This window comes from Oncorhynchus nerka, linkage group LG23, assembly GCF_034236695.1.
Source record: "Oncorhynchus nerka isolate Pitt River linkage group LG23, Oner_Uvic_2.0, whole genome shotgun sequence".
Taxonomy (NCBI): Eukaryota; Metazoa; Chordata; class Actinopteri; order Salmoniformes; family Salmonidae; genus Oncorhynchus; species Oncorhynchus nerka.
The window spans coordinates 25,453,726-25,468,239 of NC_088418.1; the positions used below are offsets into that span (position 1 = coordinate 25,453,726).

The 14,514-nt window shown below is 42.3% G+C and overlaps 4 protein-coding genes across 5 annotated transcripts; 3 read left to right on the forward strand and 1 right to left on the reverse strand.

The window, feature by feature from the left end:
* Positions 1-543: 543 nt before the first annotated feature.
* On the forward strand, positions 544-1,485 carry LOC115106190 (myeloid-associated differentiation marker-like protein 2). The gene has a single exon (XM_029628759.2). It carries the CDS (start codon positions 595-597, stop codon positions 1,477-1,479), a length of 885 nt encoding a protein of 294 aa, XP_029484619.1. The 5' UTR covers positions 544-594; the 3' UTR covers positions 1,480-1,485.
* A 1,004-nt stretch (positions 1,486-2,489) lies between these two features.
* LOC115107197 (myeloid-associated differentiation marker-like protein 2) lies at positions 2,490-5,326 on the forward strand. Its single transcript, XM_065008414.1, has 2 exons — positions 2,490-3,366; positions 3,464-5,326. Exon 1 carries the CDS (start codon positions 2,501-2,503, stop codon positions 3,344-3,346), a length of 846 nt encoding a protein of 281 aa, XP_064864486.1. The 5' UTR covers positions 2,490-2,500; the 3' UTR covers positions 3,347-3,366; positions 3,464-5,326.
* A 2,745-nt stretch (positions 5,327-8,071) lies between these two features.
* On the forward strand, positions 8,072-8,618 carry LOC135563995 (myeloid-associated differentiation marker-like protein 2). Its single transcript, XM_065008385.1, is given in 2 exon segments — positions 8,072-8,473; positions 8,475-8,618. Coding segments are annotated over 2 exon segments (546 nt in total).
* A 335-nt stretch (positions 8,619-8,953) lies between these two features.
* On the reverse strand, positions 8,954-13,915 carry LOC115106191 (putative protein MSS51 homolog, mitochondrial). Of its 2 annotated transcripts, none has more exons than XM_029628760.2 (6): positions 13,705-13,915; positions 12,516-12,668; positions 12,213-12,337; positions 10,995-11,558; positions 10,676-10,769; positions 8,954-9,962 (listed from the first exon to the last, which is right to left on the reverse strand). In XM_029628760.2, exons 1-6 carry the CDS (start codon positions 13,719-13,721, stop codon positions 9,758-9,760), a joined length of 1,158 nt encoding a protein of 385 aa, XP_029484620.1. In that variant the 5' UTR covers positions 13,722-13,915; the 3' UTR covers positions 8,954-9,757. The 2 variants fall into 2 exon arrangements, with proteins under 2 accessions (XP_029484620.1, XP_064864058.1); XM_065007986.1 differs by having other exon boundaries at positions 13,670-13,907.
* Positions 13,916-14,514: the final 599 nt, after the last annotated feature.

A 14,514-nucleotide genomic window follows, 5' to 3' on the forward strand; every position in this document is an offset into this window, starting at 1 on the left:
TCGTTTTTTTCTGTACTTTATTTAGTCTGTCTAACAAGCTTTATTATTTTTTAAAAACAACCCCAAAAACACGCCAATGCATTGCAGCTCACAGGCCTTCCCTGAAGAAGCAATGCAATGCGATATCCACTAAAATAAAGGCTTTTAAAATTCTCTCCACGAGAGAGTGTCTTGTATTTTTTGAAGTATAATGTTTTTACACAGCTGCAACTTAATTGGTTGCTATAAGTTATACCTCGTTCTCCAATGAACTCCACTTCTCCTTATTTTCATTCTAGTTATCAAAGCAGCTCTCCCTCCTTTTTTTGAACGTTGAAATAAACCTTGCTTCATTTTGTCTTTGGAAACTTGAGAGAGTGTGCATTTGTCACAGATGTTTTCCATGCTTGAATTGAAAACATTTAGCCAGTCTCTCTTTCAAAAACTTGATACTGCACACCGTGTTTCATGAATATCATGCAAAGCACATTGTGACTGGCTATCTACTAGGTAACAGATAAGAGGATAGCTCAGACGAAGCTCACTCTCTCCTCTACCATTGCAGCGGTCTAGAAAGCCTGATAGAGGAGAAGAGGCATCACACACTCGGAGACAATGGACAAAATTAAAAAGGACCTGTCCGAAGCTGTATTCACTCCTTCCTCTCTAATAAATGGACGAGGGGCCCTGCACATGACTCAGATAGTGCTGGGCATCTTGACCTTCATCCTGGCCGCTGTTCAGGGCGAGACTCAACACACCTACTGGAACTATGCCATGTTCACCTGGGCCTTCTGCTCCATCATGACCCTCATCATCACCGTCATTGAGATGTTCATGCTCCACCTCCTCCTCAAGATTTGTCTGGACTGGGACGACTTCACCACGGGAATGGCGATGTCCTCCGCTCTCATGACCGCGTCCGTCTTCGTCATGTACGCCAACTTCTACATCTGCAAAAAATGTTTGTACTCGATTGTGATCGCCTTCCTCGCCCTACTTTGTGGCGTGGCCTACATCTTAGAGGTAGTGAAAGATAAGTTCATGGATAAGAAGAAGGGGAGCTACCTGGCCGCCCTGCCTGGCTTCTGGAAAGTTCTGGAGGCTTTCGTGAGCTGCATCATTTTTATCTCCCTCACGGGTTATGACGGGAAACCGGCACTGATCATGTGCATTGTGGCCTATGTCATTCCCTTTCCCATCATCCCTATTATCATCATCACCAACATCTTCACAAAAATTAAGAACTGTTTGCCATTTAATATAGACAGGTTTGTGTTTATATTTCTGGTCATCTCTGTGGTCCTCTATACCTTTGCTGCCATCGTCTGGCCCATCTATACGTTCAGAGGCAACCCTCGTCCCAGTGACTGTCCTGGAAGCTTCTGTATCTGGGCCATTCAGTTCATGGTGGCATTCATGACATACGTCAATCTGATCCTCTTTATAGTGGACTTGGTGTTTACCCTGCTTGGGATGTGTGGCTTCAAACGCTCATAGTGGTAACTGATCTCTGTCTGTATCTGTTTTACTGTACTATATAATCCATAGCTTTTCATGAATGATTTGTTGTTGCATTGAATAGTCATTTAATAAGAGCTGCTGTTTCCCTCATCTTTTTTTAGATTTTGAAAAAAAATTATTATAGTTTAAAGTAGAACAAATATAAACCCTGCAGTGACCTCTGAGGACTTTGTCATGATGTTACACGTTCACGATGAAATGATCCAGATAGAACGTAAAGGGTATAGTTACAATGTCAATCACATATGGATATTTCCATTTACATAAAAGTAGCCTACGTAACAGCATTACATGGCCAACATTCACAACTACTGTATATGATAAAGGATTTTGAAGTACCACAACCACATCTCTTTTCATTACGTTAAATATGTTTGTGTGTGAGTTGCAGCACTGGCCTACTGTCCTTTTACCACTTGAATTCTCGGGGGCACTTTATTTAGATTGACGACAGACTATCTGTAGAGTCTCTATCTACTAAACCTAGCCCTTATCCTAACCTCAACCCTTAACCAGACCCCTAACCCTTGTGCTCACCTAACCATAACCTTAGCAAGCAGTTGCTTATCAACAGATAGTTTGTTGATAATATGACCATCCTTAGAGTATCTACAGACAGTCCGAATAGTCAATCTAAATAAAGTGTGACCGTATTCCCATTGGTCTATAACAGTAATAGTGCAGAACAGCTTCTCCATAGTGTACTCTATATCTACTTCTCCGGGGATTTGAATAACGATATTAGTGTCAAACGTACGTTAACCATTAACAGCACATAACCTGCCCACTTCTGCCTGTAATACTATAAGGGTTGCCTCCATCCGAGATTGTGAAACAGTTATGAAGGTGGAATAACTCAGCGTAACTCAAGGGAAGTGTTGTCACTCCAGAGACTACAGCAAAAGTTGAGCTTGGAAAATCTTGGTTATCCTTCAAGAAAGCCACACAGGTGGAATAGAATTTTGGAATTGAAGTTTGCCGTATTCAGGAGTTGAAGATGTGTAAACACTTCAAGAGTCTGCTGAACATCTTGAGGCTGCTGGAGATCATACTGTGTACGTTAGCCTTGGTCATCCCTATGTTTAGGGGTAGGATGGTGAACCCATACGGCATCTACTGCGAGTTCATCTGGGTCTTCTGTGTCATTATGGCTGTGGTCCTACTGGTGTCCGAGATCATGCTATTGCACATCCTCCTGCCCAACTGGGACGACCTTGTTTGCGGTCTGACCATGCTGTGCACGCTCATGGTCGCCGCCGCCACGCTCATTTTCGCCATCGTCTTTGGCTGCCTGTCGTGTATCAGCAGTGTCTTCTGCATCATCTTCTCATTGGCCGCTACCGTGGTCTTCCTGGTAGACAGCGTCAAGAGAAAAATGAAGTGTCCAAAGGGCTATCTATCAAACCTAAGGGGTATTCTGAGATTCACAGAGGCCGTCCTGGCTTGCATCATCCTCGCCGGCGCCACCAACTACTTCCTGGGTGTGGAAGGCGAATTCCGCCCACCAGCCATGTTGTGGTGCATTGTAGTCTATGTAGTCTGTCTCCCTGTGACCGTTCTCATCATACCCATCCGTCTGTGCAGTCTACTTGAATGCCTCATCTCCTGTATTGGGATGGATCTGTTGGAGTTGGTGTTTAACATAGTGGCTGTGGTGTTGTACCTGTCTGCTGTCATCCTCTGGCCTGTCTTTGGTTACAAGCACTACCGTGAGTACAATCCACCAAACTGTGACTACTGTCGCCATAACGACCTGGATGTGGTAACTGTGGGGACCATTGCCAATCTCACCCTCTACGTCGTGGACTTGGTTTTCACCATCTTGGCTCGACTGAAATCCTAACAATCTTGCTAAGTTAATAGGTAGGTCTACATTTTTTTTAAATGACATATTCTCTGTTTGATCTGTTTCCAGTAATCATCGACCTCAACCTCTTTTCCTGTAAAACATATCTTCCAGCTTCTAGAGGTGTACCTGGGTGGCATTGACATCCTGGCCGTGCTTCTGTACACCTCCGCTGCGACCTTGCCTTCAGCTTCCAGAACGGCTTTCCATCTGCCATAACTGCACATGGGACAATCTGGTGGTTGTAGCGTATGTCAATCTTTTACGTTGTGGATTTGATTTATTCCCTGTGTTAATATGCATAGGTGAAAAAGATACCCATGTATAACTGTCATGAGGTGGAAAAGGTTAGTTTGGATCTGGGTTGATCAGGAAGAGTGAAGTAGAGGCAGGCAACAGTTTCAACAAATAACATATTTAATAGGGCATGGCTTTCTGATGGTTACACCGCACAATGTTCTGTTCCATAGTTTTTGTTTAGCCAATGCAAATAGATTAAAAGTTCAAAATGACATACAAATACCAGAAAGAACCAAACCAAACAGAAATGGGCACTGGAAGTGGTGCAGCCCAGGAGGCAGGTGCCCAGGTGCTCCTTTTTTGGCACAGTTGCTTCTCAAAGAGTTGATCTCACCAAACGGATGCGCTCTCTCTCACTCAGCCAACAAAGGGCTCCACCATGACTCCAGACTGCATGACTTCCTGTGGGCGGCCACCCCTTAAACAGGGGTTAAATAGAATTCAGAAGAACACTTACTTAATCCAACGTCCAATTAAATGTCTGGGAGAGTTAATGAGTCAATCAGTCCCACCTGTGACATACCATTTATACATGTTAGCCATTTCCATGGCAACAGGGCCTTCATACTGCAAGTAATTATATTTATATGGAATGCAACAGCATTACATGGCCAACATTCACAACTACTGTATATGATAAAGGATTTTGAAGTACCACAACCACATCTCTTTTCATTACGTTAAATATGTTTGTGTGTGAGTTGCAGCACTGGCCTACTGTCCTTTTACCACTTGAATTCTCAGGGGCACTTTATTTAGATTGACGACAGACTATCTGTAGAGTCTCTATCTACTAAACCTAGCCCTTATCCTAACCTCAACCCTTAACCAGACCCCTAACCCTTGTGCTCACCTAACCATAACCTTAGCAAGCAGTTGCTTATCAACAGATAGTTTGTTGATAATATGACCATCCTTAGTCCGAATAGTCAGTCTGTAGATACTCTATCTAAATAAAGTGTGACCGTATTCCCATTGGTCTAGAACAGTAATAGTGCAGAACCTATGCACAAGTACTGTATCATTTATTGGACTCACTCACGACTTCACCTGTTGGGATTAGTACTCTTCTGATTGTTGGAGATGCCACCAAGACAGAGGAACTCTAGTCCACCGGCTATGGGCTTGCACATTCAACAGTTCTGGACTGGTGTTCATGAGGTACTAACTAGAGAAAGTAGCACAATGTACAATCCCTTTCAGTCCTAGTTAATACTCTAAGACCCCTCTAAACTAAAACACGTACATTATTACACTGGGAATTGAATACAAAGTGCCTCACTCTGTGCCCGAAAACTCAATCTACAAATGCGAAAGTGATAGTACCTCCCACAACGCAGGAGTGGCACCTGATCCCGGGGAAGACTGCTGACCTTGAATGACCCTCTTATAGACTAATCCACCACATTGAAAAGTTCCTATTAAGATGGGTGGCCTACCTTGACACTTTATCAACCCCACCAGTCACCCTTGATACCTACTGCCCTTTGATCTGTTCACAACCCCCCCCCCCCATCAACCATATTTGATTATTTTGTTATTATATCTGTATTATTGTATGTTGTCTATGAAATTCTCATGTTTTTTCATTTTCTTTGTCTGTAGGCTAGGGCTTTTTTATTTTGTTAAGTGTAGTGGCGTGTGTTATGTTATTCCTTGTTTATGGAAAAAATAAAAATAAACACCTTATGTAAAACAATACAATTTTGAAGTGTCAAAACCTCACGTCTCTTCATACCCTTATGTTCTTAATGTGTGAATTGCAGTAGTGGCCCCCAGGGCCAATTCCAACTTAATTGGAAATGTAAAAACATTGTTTGTGCGAGGGCAACTTTTGTGCAGTTCTAGTGGCCAGACTGCCCGTAGAATCAAACTTTTTAAAATGTGAATCAAGTCTGATGATTCATGGTGAGGACTAGATGTTATACAGTGACGAACCTAATTGATTTTTAGAACAAGTTAGGATAATCAACGTAACAGGTTAGGAGAAGTAGGTTAAGATTAGGACAATGGTTAGGTTCAAGGTTAGTTCAAAGTCAAACATTTCCCCAAAACGTCACTTTCATCCTAGCTGTAACAATCTAGCCACAACTATGATTCACAGACAGCTTTCAGCAGAATTATAAATGTAAAAAATGGATGCCCTTTGCAGTTTAGGAGAGAAGGGCTGCCCTAAGCAGTGCCAGTCAAAGTGAAATACCTAATAAGTATTCTGTAGATGAGTACATCTCAGTGTGTTTGCTATAGGACAATATGGGGATATGATTCCCATAAATCCTGGATTTTGTTCCGGCCTCTTGGCTTGTAATTTTGATAGAGTACTCTGTCTGCTGGAAGGCCTATTGTAAGTCCTCTTGCGGCTATCTGCTACTTCACTTGCACTCTTCTGTGCCACTTCGCAGGCAGTTTTCAGGCATTCATGGTGTATCTGTACCCATTCATCCATCGATGAAACATCCAGATCATTAGATCATTCCTCTAAGACAATGTGGAGTATTGCATCCCTCAGATACATTAAGTAGAAAGGAGGTAACCAGTTACGGAGTGACGATGGCTATTGTAGGCCAATATCAGTTTCGGTAGGTATTAGGTCCAATGTCTCTTCTTCTCTGGTGACAGAGCTCTCAGCATGTCATGGAATGTGTGATTGAATTGCTCACAATTCACATTCCACTGAGGGTGGTATGCGGTTGTCACGCTCTTCGCTAAACCACAGACTTTTCAGAAATCTGAAATCACATTTGACTCTAAATGTCTCCCTTTCTCCCGAATGCAGCCTTGCACAACATCCAAAATATTGAATCCAATGTTTCACAATGACATTGGCAGTAGTCGTTGCAGTTTGGTTTCATGTGGGCACCATGACTGTGAACTTTGTGAACACATCTGTAAGAACTAGAGCATTCTCATTGCTACCTGTCTTCCCAAGTAGTGTGTGGTCCATTGCAACAGCCTACAGAGGTGCAGAGAAATGAATGCAATGTAATGGAGATTTGGTGTGTGGTAACACCTCTCTTGATAGAGCACTTATTCTGCATTGCCCTGTCCAACGTTGCAAGTCTTTCGTCATTGTAAGTGAATAGTAGCACCGGCATATGGAATCTAACGTACACTTCCAACCGAAATGCCAAGCATCTGTCATGTTTTGCACTGTATGTCTCCTGCTGAAGAACAGCTGCCAGAATTCACCATCACGAGGATCGCATACAATTCAATACAGGATGTTCTGGTGCAGTGTAAGTCTGTAAAAAAAACGTGAGCTGGCGCACACCCAGAATAAAAGTTTGTGTGGAGGTGCTGACTAATGGCAAATAAACTATAAACTATCAAAATAAAGAAAGTCGCACACTCCATGTGTAATCTCCCACCAATTGAATGGGTGCTTACCAACGTTTCGGCATCGCAGTGCCTTCCTCAGGGTAATGTCATGAATACTTGAAACAGATTATGTGTGCAATTAGTGTAACCAATGACCGTAGTGAGGGGTGTGTCATAATGATTAAGTTAATTAAAATGTATTAGTGAAACTGTTAAAAAATAGCATATGGCATATTAAATACAGTGTATTACGCTATTGTTATCATATAGAAACATAACGTAATATTGGACATCATATTAACATCAACATACATTATTGTTTCATTCAATTTCACATAATTTATCCTACCCTGCCTTTCTAAGGTCTTCGAAAGCGAAGTTAACAAACAGATTACAGACCATTTTGAATCCCACCGTACCTTCTCCGCTATGCAATCTGGTTACCGAGCTGGCCATGGGTGCACCTCAGCCACGCTCAATGTCCTAAACAATATCATAACCACCATCGATAAGAGACATTACTGTGCAGCTGTATTCATCAACCTGGCCAAGGCTTTCGACTCTGTCAATCACCACATTCTTATCGGCAGACTCAACAGCCTTGGTTTCTCAAACGATTGTCTCTCCTGGTTCACCAACTACTTCTCAGACAGAGTTCAGTGTGTCAAATCGGAGGGCCTGTTGTCCGGACCTCTGGCAGTCTTTATGGGGGTGCCACAGGCTTCAATTCTGGGGCCGACTCTCTTTTCTGTACACATCAATGATGTTGCTCTTACTGCTGGTGATTCTCTGATCCACCTCTATGCAGACGACACCATTCTGTTACTGTCTATGTCCTTGATTACTACAAATTTTCTCTCGACCTGTCCTCATACATTGTAAACTTTCAATCATAGGTTAGGTTGTAGCAACCTCATGATGATTATTGGGAAAATGTTTGTATCATGTAGTAGCCTAAACCTATCAATATTACATTGAGCTGGGTGAATGGAATATGAATGACAGTCATCCAATATGTTGCAATAGGAATAAGGCCATGCTCATTAAAAAAAAAAGTTGTCCTCCCTAATCTTAAAGGGCACCGACCACCACTGGTGCACGCTCATGGTCGCAGCCGCCACAGTCTTCTTCACCATCAAATTTGCTTGCCTGTCTTGCATCAGCAATATGTTCTGCATCATCTTCTCAGGAAAATTAACTGTCTGGAGATTCATCTGTCCATTCTCATGGGGGGTCCTCCGCTTCAAAGAGGCCATCTTCGCTTGCATCATCCTGGCCGACGCCACCAACTACTTCCTGGGTATGCGGTGGGTCTTCCGCCCGCCTGCCATGGTGTGGTGCGTGGTGGTCTATGTAGTTTGCTTCCCTGGCACCGTGCTCATCCTACTCATCCATCTGATCAAGCTACTTGAATGCTTCATCTCCTATATTGGAATGGAGCTGTTGGAGTTGGCGTTCAACATAGTGGCTGTGGTGTTGTACTGGTCTTCTGCCATCCTCTGGCCAAGTCTTCGGTTACAGGCACTAGCCTAACTATAATCTGCCTATATGTGACTATTGTCACCATGACGACATGGTTACTGTGGGGACCATTGCCAATCTCAACATCTACATTGTGGACTTGGTCTTTCAGTGTTTTGGCTCGAGTTGAATCCTAATATCTGAAGTCTTACTAAGTTAACACTAACAGAGGAAGCATTTTATTTGCTTAACAGTTTTTACGTTTTTTAAATTTGTAATAACTGATCTTGATTTGACACCTTTTGTGTTCATTTTAAATGAGTGACACCAATGCGATCAATATAAGAACAATATGGCCCTCCATATCAGGATGTGAAACCAAGAACCAACACAATAGTGATGAGCATGTTTTGTTTAAAAAAAAAAATCACTTTAATGGTAAAAGGCAATACTACTTCTTCACAAAAAGTATATTTCAAGAACATCAGACTTCAGAACAGAAATGTTCAAAAAGATGGAAAGGGCGTATGTATACATTTTTATTAAACACTACTAACAAATACCTTCAAATAAATCAACATAATGCAAGAATATATGGCTTTGGCTTTTTTCTGTCTTCAAAATGTAAAATCCACAAAGGTACACTTGAAGTCATTGAGGTGTTTATGGATTAAAGACATTTATTATTTCAGCAGTCTAACAGCTGATAGTATTTAAAATCAATAATGAACTAAGTAAATCAAAAACCTGTGTGCTGCTGTCCTCTTTTGCAATTAAACATGTTCCAGTGTACCAGCAACTTGGCTTCACTAATTATTGCGTGTTGGTTCTGCTTTTTGATTTAAAAAAAAATGATCACAGTGACTGCAATTAGAAAAGCAACCTCTGATATCTGCTGTAAAGCAGTTTGTTGAACCACAGTAAGTGTAGCAACATGCAAACTCATTTCGTAGATGCACACAACTGTTACTTCCTTGTACATTGGCTCAGAAACACATGGCTCGCATAGAAAATGAGTGCAAATGCTACTGTCCAAAATCTATGCAAACAATCTATTGCCTGCCAACAAGACAAAGGTTTCGTATGAGTAAATTCAAATGGTGAGAGATAAACGTTCAATGTAATCCCACTTACCATGGATGAGCAATTAGATAGTCGATGCAAATGTTTTAACATACCTCCGCTCTTGACTGAACTACTGTTAGTATTGCACCTCTTTTTCTCACTTGGAGTCGATAAAAATGATATCCGTGTCTTCTCCCTACACCTAAAATGTTCTTTGTGTCTTGAATATCAATGTCCCGTTAGTGTTCGACTTCAATTCAATTCTCAATCGTCCTCTGGTTCTTCAAACTCCACTGTTTCCAGTAGGCCCTGGAAGCAGAAGTAATGGGAGTTGCAATATACAGGTGGTTTGTTAGGAGTGGCCTGGACCTGCTCTGGTTTCTGGGAGGCAAAGGGGTTGACTCCACTGCATTTTAAATCCATCTCCAACTCTGAGAGGATCTGCAAGGAGTAGGTCATCTCTGTCTTCCTGTGGGGATCAGGCAGGATCAACAATTACACCCAATTCTTTGTAGTAGACAACAGTGAGCTCCAGCCACCCAAGTCATAGATTGTTCTCTCTGTTACCGCACAGCTAGCAGTACCGATGTACCAAATCTGGAATCAACAGGACCCAGAACAGCTTCTACCCGCAAGGCATAAGACTGCTAAATAATTTGTCCGGTAAATATTCAACTAATTTAGCAGTCTTATGGCTTGGGGGTAGAAGCTGTTCTGGGTCCTGTTGATTCCAGACTTGGTGCAGCTTATGTGATGAGTCAAGAGTTAGTGCAAAAAGAGTCAATGCAGATAGTTAAATAATTAAACAAATAGCTACCATACTATCTGTATTGACTCTTGACTCATCACATACGCTGCTGCTACTGTTTACTATCTGCCACTTCCTAGTTATATGTGCATATCTACGTCAATTACCTTGTCGCCCTGCACATCGACTCGGTACTGGTACCCCTCGTTTTTAGCCAAGTTCTCATTGTGTATTTATTATTAATTGTTTTACTTTAATGTTATTTCTCTGTATTCTTTCTCTGCATTGTTGGGAAGGGCCCGTAAGTAAGTATTTCACTGTTAGTCTAGTTGTTTACAAAGCATGTGACAAATAAAATGTGATTTGATTTTGTAAATATGGAGGATTTTGTTATGCTATGGAGGGTATTAAGATCAGGGTTATGTGGGGCTTACTCTAGTGCAGTAAATAGGGAGGGGATCTCGTAGTCCCTGAGGAGCAGCAGTGTTGGTAGCCAGCCCTGATCGAGGCCTTGACTGGCATCAAACCCTGTAGGAGACAGAGGAAGTCAAACAGAGCTTAGCTCAGACAAGAACAACTCAACCAGCAAAGCTTAAACCTCAAAACCAACAAGTTTATAACCAGGCAACATCCTAATCTGTTTCTTTCCCATTTGTTTTATCATGAGATAACTGGAGTTTTAGGAAACACAAACTTTGTCAATTCTATATTTCTTTGAAAAGCTGGAAATTGCACAATGGCAGAGCTTCTCACCTGGGTGAAATCCAACCACCAGATCTGGCTTAGCTGCTTTCTCGGTCTCCACAAGCTCCTCAAAGAACTGGTGGTAGAGGCCCTTGTAGGCACTGATATAGGTCATCATCTTGGGACCAAAGTTAGTCAGTGGGGGCCTCATGATTGGCCCGTCCACAACCTCTGGCCCCACCATCACCACCTCCAGACCCTTGTGTCCAGGGAACATTCGGTCCAGTTCATCATAGTCCGTCAGTCGGGCTCCCAGGGTCTCATTGTCAGAAACCCCTATCAAGTGGATGGTGAGGGGTTTGGAATACGGGTTTAAGCCAAACAGTCTAAACCCTAGGGCAATAGTCATTGGTCGGGAGAGGAACTCGCTCGATACCCGCCAAATCGACTTTCTCAGGTCATCGTCCTCTGGCTTGGGCCTGCTGGCGTTGGTCCAAAGGTCTGTCATATTAGTGCCCGACAAGATGGCGTCCAGACGGGGGGTGAGGTCCCCTTGCATGGAAAGCCAGTCATCCCAGCCCTTCACCTCCCCTTGAGGCCGAGTCCACTTCCCTGTGGAGAATGGGAGGTCTCCTGATTGGATAAGAGGAAGGGGGAGTATGAAAAATCAGTCTGGGATATCCTGAAGTTGGTACTATTCTCCTGGTGTTGTCTCTTTTTATTTATTTGAATACACTGTTCAGAGAATAACTGTCATAAAAAAACTTAAAGGAAATGGTCCTAGAATCAAACCCTGCGGAACACCTTTTTAATTAATTAAGAAGGATATTATCGAACAAAAGGACCATTTGTGATGTATCTGGGACCTTTTCAAGTGCCAACAGAAGAAGATCATCAAAGGTAAGTCATTTTTTTATGTTGCTATTTCTGACTTTCAACCAGGCACCTGCCTGGTTGAAATATGTTTTTCATGTGTTTGTATGCGGGGCGCTGTCCTCAGATAATCGCATGGTTTGCTTTCGCCGTAAAGCCTTTTTGAAATCTGACACAGCAGCTGGATTAACAAGAAGTTAAGCTTTTTTTTGATGTATTACACTTGTGATTTTATGAAAGTTAAATATTTATAATACTGTAGTTTGAATTTCTCGCTCTGCAATTTCACCGGATGTTGGCCAGGTGGGACACTACCGTCCCACCTGCCCATAAGAAGTGAATCTAGACCACGACAATCATGCAGCAATTGGCCCAATGTCATGGCTCATTCCTCTTTTATCTGCCTTCTCTTACCTTTGAACACGAGCCATTCCACCAGTCGGTCAATGGCTACTAGACGCAACTCCGAGCAGACCTTCTTGTGCTGAGGCCAATCAGCCTTCTGACACTCTTTACTGCAGTAGTAGACATTCAGACACCTGTGATAGTCAGGAGGAGGATGAGGGAGAGGATGGAAGAGGAAGGAAAGAACCCGTGAGGACAGTGCACCTGCTTCCAACCAGATAACTCCTTTGGATCATGTAACCAGTACAATACATAATGGAGTGCAAGTTTCATGTGCAAGTACATTTTCTATTCTGTCTGTCTCATAATTACCTCACACAGCGTTTGAGCGTTTGTGCATCTGAAACCTGACCAGGCTGCTTTCTGCAACTGGCACAGAATTTGAACGATTCCTCCATCTTCTGAAACATCTCTTTCTGAGACTTGAAGGCCAAGGCTTTGGCCTTACCCCCTGGTGCTGGGGCACTAAAGAGTGGTCGATGGAGACAATCATTATTTTTTAATTTAAAAACATCATCCTCTTCAATAATGCTGTTGTACCACATTCCGCAATGCCATTGCCAATAAAGCTTTTTTGAATTCAAACTTGACAGGGACAATAAAAAGTAGGCCTTCATGTCTAACACACTTCAACGGAAAGATAGTTTTACAATGAGAACCACAGAAATGCTTGCAATAGAAACACAACACCCTATACTCAGTGAGGGGTTTTCTATAATAAGGTGAGTGTGTGGGTGGCCGTTGGGGTTGGTCATGAAGGGGTTAAAAAGGAATCCCACGTCACACAAACATTTATGTTGATACATGAAAGGCAAATGTATTAGCCAGGGATCAGACCCCAACTCACATCAAATTGGGCCAAATCATGACCTGTCTTGCAGCTATTTCTTCCGTTGGTGTGCTACCCAATCATAAGGACCACTACTGACCAATGTGAAGCACATGTCCATTATTTTTAGATTGGAGTATTTGGCCTGCCATATATGGAGAGGGTTGAGGGAGAGGGCAGGGTGGAGGGGGGGGGGGGGGGTCGAGAACATGGCACATGAAACACACATTGCAATATTACTATAATAAAGGCTTGAATTATCAGTATAAAAAAAAGGTTGTGTTAGATATGTTGTGTTGTTGGACCCAGATCCAGATAATAATGTTTTTAAAGCCCGCACAGAATAGAATGACAAATTATTTTAGTAGAGGGAATACTACCTATAAATTGAACATGATATTGACTGTGACAATAGAGTTATGAGACACATAAAACCACCCATGGCCTTGACCACATCTGAATGTAGGCCTATGATCCTATTCTCTTCCCTCAGTAAACTCCTCAGTGGATATTTGATTACCATAAGCGTGTCCAGTCCCGCAATAGACATAGTAAAACACATGGCGACATTCAGTGTCTACATTGTGGCATAACACAAACACAAGGCAGAGGAGAAATCATTCACACGTTAGCCTACCTGGTAATTGTCAATCAATAAAGCCGCTTGCTCACCTCTTGTTATCGGTCATTGGAACTCTTGACGTACCTCACGTTGCTGAACGAGTCTTCTCGCGGAGCTTGCTTGACTCGCAGCGGTGGTTGCGCCAGCCACTTATACCACCTGTGCTCCCCCTTCCAGAACTGTCTGAAATCTCTAGAGCCTTCCCGTCTCTTCAGGTGGTCTCACTTCTTTCATATAAACTTTCTCGAAACTCATTCCACTGGTAGACCAATATATATATATATATATAAATAGAAAATATTGGAGGGTATTCCTACCTGCCTATAGTAGGCTCTGCTAAAGACGGTATACTGTTCAGTAGTAGGCTGTTGTAGTATAGATTTTCAGAAGCTTTGAAGAATCTCCCGTTTAGATTCAATATACTGTATGTGTGCGTGTGCGTGTGTGTGTATATATATATATATATATATATATATATATATGCCTAAATAAATACACTGAACAAAAATAAAAATGCAACATGTTAGGTGTCCCATGATTTATGAGCTGAAATAAAAGTTCCCTGAAGTGTTCCATACGTGCAAAAAGCATATTTCTCTCAAATGTTGTGCACAAATTTGTTTACATTCCTGTTTGTGAGCATTTCTCATTACCAAGATAATCCATCCACCTGACAGGTGTGGCATACCAAGAAGCTGATTAAACTGCATTATCATTAGACAGGTGCACTTCGTGCTGGGGACAATAAAAGACCACTCTAAAATGTGCAGTTTTGTCCCACGTCGCAAGTTGAGGGAGAATGCAATTGGCATGCTGACTGCAAGAATTTCCACCAGAACTGTTCCCAGACAATTGAATGT